This window comes from Apus apus, chromosome 21 (assembly GCF_020740795.1).
Source record: "Apus apus isolate bApuApu2 chromosome 21, bApuApu2.pri.cur, whole genome shotgun sequence".
NCBI lineage: Eukaryota > Metazoa > Chordata > Aves > Apodiformes > Apodidae > Apus > Apus apus.
The window spans coordinates 5,210,277-5,223,374 of record NC_067302.1 but is presented as its reverse complement, the minus strand read 5'-3'; the positions used below and the strand labels follow the sequence as shown (position 1 = coordinate 5,223,374).

Sequence of the window (13,098 nt, the reverse complement as noted above, 5' to 3'; positions counted from 1 at the left end):
ATCAGAAGGCGGAGCCTGCCGCTCTCCGCCAATCAGGCGGCGCGTGGCGCGGGCGGGGCCGCTCCAGCCGTTAAGATGGCGGCGGGTGAGGGCAGCGCGGGGCTGCCAGGCCCGGGCCGGGCCCCGCCGCCTCGGTGCTGGTGGTTGTTGTTGTAGCGTTTGGTTTATTTGTCTGGGGCTATTTTTTTTGTTGTTTGCTCCCTTTCCCGAGGCTCGGGCGGGCCGCCGGGCCGGGCTCTGAGGGGCCGAACGGGAGGCGCGGGGCGGGGGAGGCAGGGACGGGCCTGTGGGGAGGAGGAGCCGAGCTGCGACTGAGGGGGCGAGGTCAGGGCGAGGCGGGAGGGCTGTGTCCTCTGGCGGGTGCCGCCGTTGTCTCCCCAGGGAGCAGGGCCCGGCAGAGCTGCGGGAAGCGGCCGGTGCCCGAGCCTCGGCAGAGCTGGCTCCCCCAGCGCCGCTGCCTTTCGGCCTCGCTGTTGGCTGGAGCTGTGCTAGAAACCCCCGCAAGGTGTGGGAATCTGAAGCACCTCCCTCAGAACCCCCCCGCCCAGCTCCAGTGCTGGTGCAGCTGGGGGCCAACTGGTTCCCGTGTGGTCTTGAGGTACTGGGACCAGTGGTGGAATGAGAGGCTGGCAGCAGGCAGCCTTGTCTTACATGGGCTTAGGAGCCATTTAATCTGTTAGGGAGCAATAACCTGCTGGAAATCCTTGAACATCCCCTGAATTCCCTTCTCTGGGGACTGGCAGAAGGCTGTTGCATCATAAGTTACCCAAGTTCTGCTTCCAGAATCAGCTGATGTGGAGCCTGGAAGTCCAGACCCAGCTGCAGTTCAGTGACTTGGGAAGGTCATGGCTGTAAAGAAACCATTTCCTTGTCAGCAAACTATATAAACACCTCCCAATGTGCTTTTTGTAAGCCAGTTCCAGCAAAAAAAAAGGCTTTGTTTGGTTCTCTTTCAAGTCCTGATTGGTTAGGAGCTTGACTACCAGACTGCTGCACTCTGTAGGACTAAATCCACATTTAATTTGGTTTTATTTGCTTTTTGTTTCCCTTTGAAGCACTTGGGCACTTGTAGTTAAATTGCAGAACTCAGGCAAGTGGTGTCTAGTGGGAGCTGCCCTGTGCACTGTGAAGGTTTTCTATGGACTGAGCTGATTCCTGAGGTATTTTCTCCCCTCAGTTTGGTTGCTTTGTTATTCTGAAAGTGCTGGTTTTTATTATTTGGACAGGTTGACAAGAGGAAGCAGCAGAACTGCCTGGAGTTTAGTCCTGGAATAGGTAACCCCCCTGGGCAAGACAAAAGGTATTCCTTGGAATCTGCCTGTAGGAGAGGGCAGGAAATACCTTTCCTTAGGCCAGGCTCTCCTGCTGGGAGGCAAATGCAGGGCTCTCAGGTCAAAAGATTCAGGTTAGTGTGAGTCCTCACTGAGAGGAAAACAGGTTTTGGTTGTGAATACCTTTAAACTATTGAATTTTACAGGAAGAACCTTTATCTCCTGATCTTTCATCCCAGCTTGTGCTTTGTATGAATGTGCTGGGGGCTGAGATGCTGAGTGTCCTCTGAGCTCCCTGGCAGACTCAGTCCCTTGCTCAGCTTTTCCTCACCCAAAAAAGACTTTATTTATCTTTGAAGGACAGAGGTGGGGGCTGGGAGACTGGCAGGGCCTGTGAGGCCTTATTTAATACTTTGTGTGCTCTGTGCTTCAAGGTCTTAAAGAATAGAATTTGTGAAGCTGGTGGCTGGTGTTAGAAGGACTGATTTACAGCAGCTCTGGAGGAGAAGGTACAGACTCTGTTGGTGATTTGGGCTTGTATTTGTCCTGCTTGGCACAGCCAAAGGACCTCGGGTGTGAGAACAGTCAGGGAATGAGGGACTGGTGGTGGTTTGATGTTGTTAAAGGTGTAAAATGGTCAGGAGTAAAGGTGAGGAGTGAAAATGGTGTGTCTGCCAGTGGGTTTTTACCTTCTCCATTGTATGTCGGGTGGGAAACCAGCTGAGGTGGATCTAAGATGTTGTCTTTTGCTGGCAGGTTGGAGCTGAGACGTGGGGATTCTTTTCTGATCAAAGGGCAGCAGGATGAGGTGAACTTCAGAGCAGGTTCCTGGAGCTGTGAGCAGAAGGCACAGGCTCCCTGAGACACATGGATGACCCTTCCCCTCAGGCCTTTGGGCTTGGGCTTTGTCATGAGTTCAGACCTCCAGTTCCCAGGCCCAAAAGGCTGCTGGATTCCTCAGAGCAGGTTCAGGCCCTGCAGTCAGCTAAGAAAGCTTGTGTGGGGAGTCACCTCTGGAGCACTCCAGAGGAACTGCCTCTCTGTTCCCCAGATTACTCCTTTCAAGAATCCTGTCATTTTCTGGATAGTTCTGGCTATGATGACCTTGCTGCCAGTTCTTCTGCATCAAAATATGATGATGTGGCCATTTCTCTAGACACAACCAGATGCTTTGATGATGAGCCAGATGATTCCTTGTTGGAACTGTCAGAGAGTGAAGGGAATTCTTCTTTCAATTACACTGAGGAAGAGATCCAGGAAATCCTGGCAGATGATGGTGTGGAATCCAAGTGGTACCTGACTAGAAGCAGCACTCTGAGCCAAAATGGAGATGAAGAGAGGGAAAATGAGGAGACCAGCAGCTGCACTGGGACATCATTCCTCAGAGATGATGAAGACACAGCCTCAGAGATGGCAGAGCCACCAAATGAACCTCTGTCCAGAGAGGGTTCTCCACTTGGATATGAGTGTTATCCCACCCTTCCAAGGGGAAGGGCTGGGTTGGATGAGAACCAGCTGCAGTCGGCCCAGGTGACTCGCAAGTTGTTTGAACTTGACCTCCAGGAGCTTCTGAGCCTCAGCCCCATTGATGCTGACTGTGAAGATCAGCCTCTGGAGGGCATTTCTTTGGAGGAAGCCAAGAGAGAAGCTTCAGAAGCAGTCAGGAATGATGAGAAAACTGCCAGGAGCTGCATTCCTGAAGAATCCTTGGAGGAGCTGGTGGCTGATGGCCAGCAAAGCCTGCAGGTGGGTTGCCAGGGAAAGGCTCCTTTGGGAGATGGGTCAGACTGCTGTGGTGTGGAAGGATCCATGTCCTCTTCTGTCCTCACCTGTGGCCAGAGTTCACCTGAGGATAGTTCCCCCCCTGGGCTGCCAAGGACCCCCACACCTTCAACTGGATCCAGAGACCAAGAACTTTCTGGAGCAACAGGGAGCTGCTTTTCAGGGAAGCTGCACTCTCCAGAGGATGATGGGAGGCAGGAACTCTCAGAAGCTGAACAACCATCCAGCAGCACCAAAGTAATCACACATCCTCATTCTTGTAACTAAAATGCTTTTAATTCCATTCCTTTTGATTTGTACTGGCAGTGATGTCCCCGTGCACACCAAGTGTGTTTTTACTCAGTAAGGGAAGGTTTTCCCAGAAAAGTGATTTATTTTTATATTTAAGTGTATCACCAGGACTTACATGGTTTCCTGTTAGATGTTAACACCTTTTTTCCTTTTCTTTCTAGTTAAGTGATGCAGCTGAAGGCCAGAATGGGCAGGAAGAGACAACCAGTGGGAAAAACCCTGGCAAAGCAGCTCCTGTGCCACAGGAAAAGGAAAGGTAATTTCTTAGGAGCCTCTAAATGCCTTTGCACTCAGAAAAATGTCCCAGGAGTTCCCCAGACAGGTTTGGTTGGTTGTGTGCAGCTGGTTTGAGCTCTTCATTTTTTTTCCTTAAGGTGCACTGAAATAGTGTAAAAAGTACTTAATGTTTTGCCCTGTGAGCTACTGGAAGAGGGGGAAGGATATGAGGGGTGGTCCAGGTGGGAAGGAGGGCTGGTAGGACAGTCCTGGGCAGGGCAGAAGGTGTTGGTGCTGGCTTGGAGGCTGCTCTCCTTCTGGAGAGGTTTCCTGCAGGTGGCAGCAGCAGAGCTGGACAGGGCTGGGTGTCTCCTGCTGTCTGTGCTCCTGGAGCTGGGGTTTGGGTTCTTCATCCCCGTGGCTGCTGCAGACCTGCTACTCTTGTGTTCCGGGCTCAGGGTGGCCTTGAGAAAAGGTGACAAAACTGCTTGTGAGGGCAGGGTCATGGCTCAGGACAGTGACTTGCTGGGGTGCTCAGCTGACACTCCTGCTTTGCTCTCAGGGTGGTTTATTTGCAGCTTTATTCAGATAAATACTTCTACTTTTGCAGTCACAGTAAAGTGCTACAAGAAGCTCATGTCCTAGTTCTGTAGGACACTCTCCCCTCTGTCTTTTGTATCCCCATTTGAATTGTCTAAAAAGATATTAACACTGTCTTTTATTTTAAAGACTGAACCAAGGGACATGGAATTGGGAAGCAGAGCTTGAGCAAAGGAGACATTTCTCTCCAGAGTGTGCATGTCTGGATGAAGAGAGGAGTAGCTGCTACAGCAGGTAACCCCTGGTGGAATGGGGTCTGGCTGCACTGGTGGGTGGGGAGCAGGGGATGGAAATCCCAGCAGGAGCCCTGACATCTTCATAGGATCATGGAATGGTCTGGGTTGGAAGGGACCTTCAAGATCATCAGGTTCCAACCCCCTGCATGGGCAGGGACACCTCCCACCAGCCCAGGCTGCTCCAAGCCCCATCCAACCTGCCCTTCAACACTGCCAGGGATGGGGCAGCCACAGCTTCCCTGGGCAACCTATTCCAGTGCCTTCCTACCCTCATGGTGAAGAATTTCTTCCTGATATCTCACCTAAATCTCCCCCCTTTCAGTTCAAAACCATCACCCCTTGTCCTACCTCCACCCTCTCTGGTGAAAAGCCCCTCCCCAGCTTTCCTGGAGCCCCTTCAGGCACTGGAAGGTGCTCTCAGGTCTCCCTGGAGCCTTCTCTTCTCCAGGCTGAACACCCCAACTCTCCCAGCCTGTCTCCAGAGCAGAGCTGCTCCAGCCCTTGGATCATCTTTGAGGCCTCCTCTGGACCCTCTCCAGCAGCTCCATGTCCTTCCTGTGCTGAGAGTTCCAGAGCTGTTCCCAACAGTGCCATCCAAGAGCATTTGTTGAAAGGTGTTTGCAGAGAGCAGGGCACCATCTGAAGAGCAGTTGACGGGTGGAACTGGGATGCTCTGAAGGGCAGAGAGTGTTCTGGGAGCTTCCCCATGTGGCCTCCTGCTGGGCTTATTCAGAGTGTTCACGGGTGCAGTCATTGTCATTCCCTCAGAGTTACAAGGAACTGACAGTTTGGTAGCTCCTTGCACTTCCCTGGGCAGCAGGAGCAGCTGCATCACCTCAGGGCTGCTCCAGGATGTGAGGACAAGAGCAGCAGGGCAGGGGGCTGTGCAGGGAAGGCTGGAATGGCCCCTGTTCTCTCCCTTTCCAATGAAAAATGCAAGACGTATGTTCTGAGTCACAGAAAATCAGGCAGGAGAGCTCCAAATGAGCAGGGTTGAGGAGGGAAATAGTTGTATTTTGCTGGGGAAGAACATTGCCTGTGATGCACACAATTTGGTTTTCTTATTAGTGCAAAGCTCTCCCAAGTAGCTGGAGGCTTGGAATGCAGCCCAGCAGACAGCGTGGGCTTCCCCTCCTCCCTCAGCCACCTCCTCTGCCTTTGACCCTGCCTGGGATTCCTGTGTGCCTGGATCCCAGCAGTGTCTTGTCTGTCATTTGCCTAGGAGATGCAAAAATGCATCCCAAGAAATTCCTAAAGGAAAAAACAGCAGGTTTCAGAGCCAGCAAGCAAGGGAATTCCCTTTGGGAAGCAGCCACTAACAGATTGCTGCTGTCAATCTTGAGCTCTGCTTTGGTTTGCAAATCCCCTGGCATTTATTTTGTAGTCGAGTTTGACTTTGCAATCCCCTCTTCTACATGATCTGTCTGCTCTTCCTTTTATCCCATCCCTTGCTCCTCGTTCTTATGTTGTCTGGATGAATTCCAGGTTGGCTACAGCTTTATCTTGTCAGCTGATATCTTGCTTTTGTTCTTTATAAATGCAATTTTCTTCCATCTGGGCTGGGGAAGTGTGTTGCACTGGCTACCCAAGTGCAGCCTTTGGACCTTGAGTAGTTGGGAGAGATCCTTTGGTGTTCAGAGAAAACTTTTCCCAGCTAGCCACCTGGAGTGAGTTGGGAAGGAACCTCTGGCTCTAGTTGTTCTTCCTCTCATTCTGAGAAGGTGTTTCTAGAGGATGTTCAATCTGAAAAGATAAATTTGCAGCTTCCCACTGGAATCTAAATGCTGCTGGGGCTGCCTCGTCATAGCAGATGTGAAAATGAGATGTGATTTGAACATCTGCTGGAAAATGGGTGGTTGAAACTGATAATTGACCACAAAAGATTTCTGCCAGCTGACCAGTTGTTAGCATTCACACTTCATTATGGCCCTTTATCCAACAGTAAATAGGATCATATCCTTCTGGATTAGATCCTCCTCAGCAGTTCTAGTGGGTTCATTATGAGTCTGCAGAGATAATGAGGCTCTTGCTCTTCTCACTGACTCTGGCACTGAACTGTTGCACTCTGCTGCCAGGCCTGTCCTCAGCAGTGTCCCCAGCTGGACAGGCCTATTTTGACATGGGCCAGAAAAGGACAAACTTCCCAGTGCCTAAAGGGGCTCCAGAAAAGCTGGGGAGGGGCTTTTCACCAGAGAGAGAAGTGATAGGACAAGTGGGGAATGTATTAAAACTGGAAGAGGGAAGATTTAGGTTAGACATCAGGAAGAAATTCTTCACCATGAGGCTAGTGAGGCACTGGAGCAGGTTGCCCAGGGATGTTGTGGCTGCCCCGTTCCTGGAAGTGTTCCAGGCCAGTATGGATGAGCCTTTGTGCAGCCTGGTCTGATGTGAGGTGTCCCTGCTCATAGCAGGGGGGTTGGAACCTGATGATCTTTAAGGTCCCTTCCAACCTTCACCATTCCATGATTCTGTGAAACTCCACAGAAAGAACATGTCCCTCTCTAGAAACAGCCTCCTCGTGGCTTCCACCCAAACACCTGCACTTCAGACCTGGCTTTCCAGGTCTTTAACACTGCACTTGTGCCTGTGGGATGGTGCTTGCAGCACCTGCTGCTCAGACAAGTCTTCTCATGTTGTTTGGAGCTAGTTCCTGCCTGACCTCCAACTGCTGCTCCCTCTGAGTGCTTCTGCCAGCAGGACTCCACCAGGAGTTCTGGAGGTTTGGTTGGTTTGGGAGAGGTTTATGGTGCTCAGCAATTTGATCAGAGTTCTTACAGCCTGGGAGAAACCTGATAAATTATTTCCTTGGATCCCTCTTGAATCAAAGGGAGAGAAGGAGAAGGAAATGCCTTATAAAGAGTCACAGACCATCTGGTCTTACTGTAATAACAAAGATCAATGTCTTTTAAAAAACAGACACACCAGGTTTAAGGTGATGGAAAGGGAAAATAGTGTGAGGGAACATATGGAGAAACAAATCTGTGAAATACAAAGAAGTGCTGTGCTAGCAGAGCCTGCCTTGAAAGAGTCTGGTCTGTTGATTGATACTGAGCTGGCTGAGGAAAAGACTTTCATCTTGGAACAGTTCTTACCTGCCCAAATTTATTTTGCTTGAATGGGAAGCATGTAGGGAAGGAACAGGACTTGGGCTGTACTGACAGAACAGAAGAATTACATTTATGGCTGAGCCTAGGAGGGAGATTTCACTTCCAAGCAAATGAAATCCTCCCACAAACCCTAAATTTCAAGAGGAATATGAGGTGGGGTTTGGAGGAGGGGATGGGGTAGGAGCTGGTAAAGCAGATTTCAGGGAGGCTGATGGTGAGGGGAGTGGTGGGAGGGTTGTCTGTTCTCAGCAGAATGTGATGCTTCCCAGGCTGCCACTGGTCCAGGGGCTTCTCTCGTGACAAACCACATGGCTTTGGTTGGCAGGGACTTCTGCTGAGATAATCAGAGCTCCTGGTTTCTAGATGAGGGCAGAAGTTGCCTGAAAATCTCATCCTAAATCTGTAGTTTGGCCTCAACTGTTGTGGAAGGGGGGATGTGCCTTAGGAGAAAGAAATCAGAACATCTTCAGTTCTGTTCCATGGCAGGTCACTTGATCTAGGGTGTCACTGTCCCCTTTCCTCATATGTAATGGCCACAGGAATTCCTACCCTGAGCCCTGGGTCGGATCATTAGGGGAGGTGTTGTGCTAATTGCTCTCTCCCAATACCTGGTGGGGTTCATCTGCTCCTCTGACTTTGCCTCTTGCAGGGCAGCTCAATCCTCTCACTGGTGTGAAGTCCTCACAAGTCACAGTGGTGGTTTGCACAATTTCTTGTCTTCCCTGGAGTGAAGGATGCAGCCCTGGCAGTGGGAAATGACCCCCCCTATTTCTGTGATCCATTGTGACTGTGGCTCAGAAGGGCAAGGGAGGGAGGACTTCCATATAGGAAGGCTGAGAATTGATGGGAAGTGGTGATTTCTTCTCCTCACACACACATCTTGCCTCAGCTTGTTGCAGACATCAGGAATTGTGTGACAGTCTGCCCTTTGTTACTGCCCTGAGTGCCTCCCTTCTTCCTAAACAATGCAGCCTGAAAACATGGATGTATTTTTTTCAGGAACACTTCTGAAACTTTGTCCAGAAGTATCTTTTTTTTGGACAAGAAGTTATTTCCTTGGGTAAATAAAGGCTGATGCTGCAGTTTGTGAAGGAGAGTTGGATTTGCTCAGGAGACTCAGTGTTCCCTGGAAAGGAAGAAGTGTTACACAGGGCTGTGATTCACATCAATCACATGGAGGGAAAAACTTTTGAGTTTGGACTGGGCAAGGACACAGCCTGTTCTGTCCTGAGAGCACCTTGGAGCTCTGGACTTCAGCAGGGGCAGTATTCCAAGGAAGTTGTCTTTCCCTGAGCTGTAGTATCTGCCCTGACAGAGCAGCAGGACAAACGCTTCAGCCAGGTTGGAGTTACTGGTTGGTATTTCATGTAAGGAATCCATGGGTTCTTGCATTCTGCTGCACCTTCTCTTGCCAAGGATTGGCTGTGCAAGACCTTCAGCTCAGCTCTGTTGGATAGGGGGGCCTGCCCTGTGCCCACAGACAGCCCTGACTGTAAGGTCAGTAGTCCCAGAGCAGTAAGTAGAATCCTGTTGCTTTTAGACCCGTGTAACCCTGACCTAGAGAGACCTCTTGGGAGCAGCCTCTGGGATCCAGTCACCACAGAGCTTTTCTGAACGTTGTGATAAAGATATCTTGAGTGTAAACCGAGTCTCTCTCCCCAGCTGTTGGCATGAACCAGTTGCTTTGCTGGCTTGAGACCTGTTCAGTTGCTGACTGCACTTGCTGAGCAACTGCTGCAGAAATTAAAGCATCCATGTTGTGGATGTGACAACCCTGTGCCAGCCAGATGCTCCTTCTCCAAACTGACAGTGGTTTTTCATAAGAGTGACCCCTGTGGTTGTTCATTCTGTGGATAGATTTGCAGTTGATAAAACCTGCTTCCTGAACTGTGTGGATGCCTGTGCACAAATAAGAATAAAAAACCACAACAAGGAAGAGTTGGCTTTTTTCAAAATGCAGAAGAGGCCAAGCAGCCTCTAATGAGGTGGAAAAGCTTTGGAACACTCTGAGGCCTGGAGATAACTGAGCTGATTGGAATGTAATTTGTTTTTTAAGCTTGTAAGGCTGCTTAAAGTTTTGGGTGGGGGTTGTCTTCTTGTTTCAGAACATGCTTGGATGTAGCCAATGTTCAATGTGTGTGCAGCACTTGGTGAGGGGAGTTTGCTTCTTGTTTAAACAACTGCCCAGTGGAGGGAACTGCTCTATATTGTCGTTGTTATAATTTGAATTGTTTTTTTTCTTACTCTTTTGGTTCACATGATCTTGAAGAAATAAAATGTAGGTACAACACTGATGTTTGTCAGTGTTGTGGTTCATATATTTTGATTCTGTGCTTCTGTAGCACATTTCAAACCCAAAGCAGGACAGGAGGAAGTGGCTTTAAAAGGCGAGCAAAGTTTGCCACTGTCCTAGATGTGCAGTGACTGAGGCACAGAGAATTGAAGTCATTTGTCCAAAGGATAAGCACTGAAGCTTGGAGCAGAGCCTGGCATTGCCTGACTGCACTAACTCCTAAATAATACAACCTCCATTAACCAAGTCATTCATAGGCAGCAATTTCTTGGAGCAGGAAATGTCTTTTTTTTCCTGGTGGGTTGTGCAGGCGTGGGTAGTGCATGCCCAGTGTCAGGGCTCTGGGTCAGTAACTGATCTTCTCCAGTCAATATCACATTTTTAATGCCTCTTGTGTGACTTATCCCACTGTAAATTTTGTGCTTGGAGAGCCTTGCATAGGAAGAGAAGGTGACATCCCTTGGCAGCCAGTCATTGGGGAGTGATGAGCTGTTGTCTTTTACACCACTGAATCCTACATGTTAAGTTGAAGAGACTTACCTGAAAAAGGAATCATTTACTTGTGGTCCTGAGGACAGTTTCCCATGCTGGCCAGGTTGTATCTGTAAAGTCCACCTCTTCCTAACACACAAGAAGTTTGCTTCAAATCTCCTTAATTCAGGTGTTTTGAGAAGGTGAGGGAGGTAGCAGGACTATGACTGCAGAGCCTATTCATCCTCTCTCCCTGTGAAAGCAGACTAGCTTGCCTGCTGGAGGGTTTATCTGTAACTAAACTGCTCTGGGACTGACTCTGAAGGTCCAGAAGTGCTGCAGGACCAGAAGCTGCTGCCCTCACTGCTGGGATGGCCAAGCTTTGCCTCAGCCAGTGAGTGATGGTCGCCACTGGTCAGCAGTGAGAACAGAGGGCTAGGAAGGCCAGGGACAATCTAATCCCTTTGCCTGGTGTGCTCAGGTGCTGCCTTTTATTTGTTCAGAGATTTCCGTGCTGGCTGCCTTGATTTTGTTACAGATCTCTTCATAACCTCATAAAAAGATGCACAGCAGTTGGGATGTTATTTATATTAGCCTGCTCTTAAAGCAGGCATTCAGTTCCCAGTTCAGCCACAGTGAGAAAATGAAATTCAGCAGGCAGCACCTTACCATGATAGCAAGAGGATGGTGTCTAAGACAAGCTCCCCTATGCTGGAGGACCTGGAGCAGAAGCAGGTGCCTCCTCATCCCCACTCTATCTTTTGTGGTCCCTGTGAATGGGGATCTCTTGGGTGAATGAACCTGCCAGGGAGCAGCTCTGTGCTTTGTGAAGGCTTTAGGCTTCTGGGCAGCCTTATTGCTGGAGATTTCATTCCTTGACATTGCAAGTGTGATTCATCTGTACTGAGCAGCAGAGATACTGCAAGGGGAGGGGGAGAGGGTGTATTAAGCTTTTGTGGAAGGACATACTGCATATTTGCTGCTAGAGTGTAGCCAAGGGCTCCCTTTATGATGATTGCTGGAGTAGAATCCAGCAACACCAGAAAAGACTGGAAGAGGCTGTTTTGTGCATGCTCTGCATGAGCTCTGGGATTAAATGTCTTAACAATTAAAAATTTAATAACATTCATCAGTGTGTGATGAATCATTGCAGTCTAACAACAGCAGCGAGCAAACAATGAGGCTGAAATCAGAACTACTGCCTGGCTGCTTCTGCTGTCCTCTCAAAAGCTAACCAACCCTTCCCTCCTTCTGTGCTGTAAGGCAATTCTAAACAGAGTAAATTGTGTCCTGAAATGTGAATTAGTGGGAGCTGATAGTGTTCTCCCTTCAGTTTGAGAGGATGTCTAGTACCATGTTGGTTGCCTCCTCTGCAGAACAGGTCTGGATGGTATAAATAGGTTCTGTTTAGCAGTTGGTGGCACCAAGTGTGGGGGTTTTGTCAGTTAAAAAGGACAACAATGTGCTGTAAAGTGTCAAATGGTATCATGGGGCTATGTCATTATTGCCACTCAATGACTCCGCATCCCGTGTGTTCAGTTTCCAAGCAAAAAGATGGTTTTTCTGGCTGCCAACTCTGCTGCCTCCATCTGGGGTCTAAAATTCAAGCTGTGTCTTTCCTGGCTCCGTCGCTAGTAATAAAGATTCTTCATTTGGAACTTGGTTAAACAAAATTGATACTGCTGCATGAACTGAAAGAGGATCCAGCTTTCCTCCAGGCGTGTGGGCTGGAGCACTATCAAGTAGGAACATAATAATTTTAATCTATAAGGTCATCAGATGATATAATAGCAAATTGGTGGAGAAGCAGAAGATACTTTAGCAGAACAAGCACGTTGATAATGCAGCTTCTTAACAAATGCTAGAAAGCTGATTGAGGTTGGTCAGTTTGACTTCTGCTTCCAGACTAAGCATTAATAGCTCATTACATCTTGTTAGGATTTCTGCAAATCTAGGGAAATTCCATTTGGTGGAACATATGGTATAATCTTCAACTCTCTCCTTGGGAAGTCAAGTCTGACTACTCAGTCAATGAATTGCCATCTTTTTATGAGCAAAATGGATGTGCAGCTGTGACACATGCTTTTGAGTGATGGAACCTTGAATGTCTTTGGCAAATCCTGGCATTAGCAGCCTGTTCCTCTCCATTTCCATCTCCTCCAGAAAGTCATTACCAGCTGAGATTACACTAACACTTTCTGTCGTAGGTGTTTCCTCCTCTGATGCTATTGAACTGTCAAGGAAGAAAATGCCTAATGTTCTCTTTTTCTTCCAAGGAGACACAGAACAGAGCTTGTGCTGCTGCTTGTTGTACAGAGGGAGGAGGTGAGAAGTGTTGTGAGTTGGAAGGAGGTGCTGGGCAGGATTGTTTGCTCCACACCCGCCTCCCTGACTCCATTTCTCTAAACTGGTGGAGGAGGAATATATTGGCTAAATTGTACTTGTAGGCATAATATTACAGTGCTTGAAAGGAGGAAAGCAAGTGGTGCTTAACTTTCAACACTCACTCTGTGTCTTGGCTAAGGATTCTGCTTCCAGCTTCTCCCTCCTCATTGTGCCCGTCTCCTCTGCTCAGTGGATTCTTGGAAATCAACAGGGTGAGTCCTCAGGGGCTGCACAGTGTTGGCAGAGCCAGCTGCTTTCCTTTAGTTTTGGGATCAACAGGGGATCAGTTCTTGCAGGGCTCTCTGGGATCCCTGTTGTGGCAGCCCACTCCCCCTTGCTGCCTTTTGGTGTTCACCCACACCTTCCTTTCCTGTCCCTGCTCCCCAGAGCCAGGCAAAATCAGCAGTCAGGGAAACATGGGTGGCCTTCAGAGTGCATTCTGTGGC

At 49.1% G+C, this 13,098-nt stretch overlaps 1 protein-coding gene across 14 annotated transcripts in view; it reads left to right on the top strand.

Annotated features, from left to right (window-relative positions):
- The first annotated feature begins 55 nt into the window (after positions 1-55).
- LOC127393191 (S100P-binding protein-like) overlaps positions 56-13,098 on the top strand; it is a 25,530-nt gene continuing 12,487 nt past the window's right edge. The window contains exons 1-6 of one of the 14 annotated variants that reach the window (XM_051638062.1): positions 347-598; positions 1,227-1,275; positions 1,706-1,780; positions 2,028-3,290; positions 3,506-3,600; positions 4,290-4,394. In XM_051638062.1, the coding sequence (XP_051494022.1) occupies positions 2,139-3,290; positions 3,506-3,600; positions 4,290-4,394 (1,352 nt within the window). In that variant the 5' untranslated portion in view covers positions 347-598; positions 1,227-1,275; positions 1,706-1,780; positions 2,028-2,138. The other 13 variants (XM_051638063.1, XM_051638060.1, XM_051638058.1 and 10 more) reach the window with 13 other exon arrangements.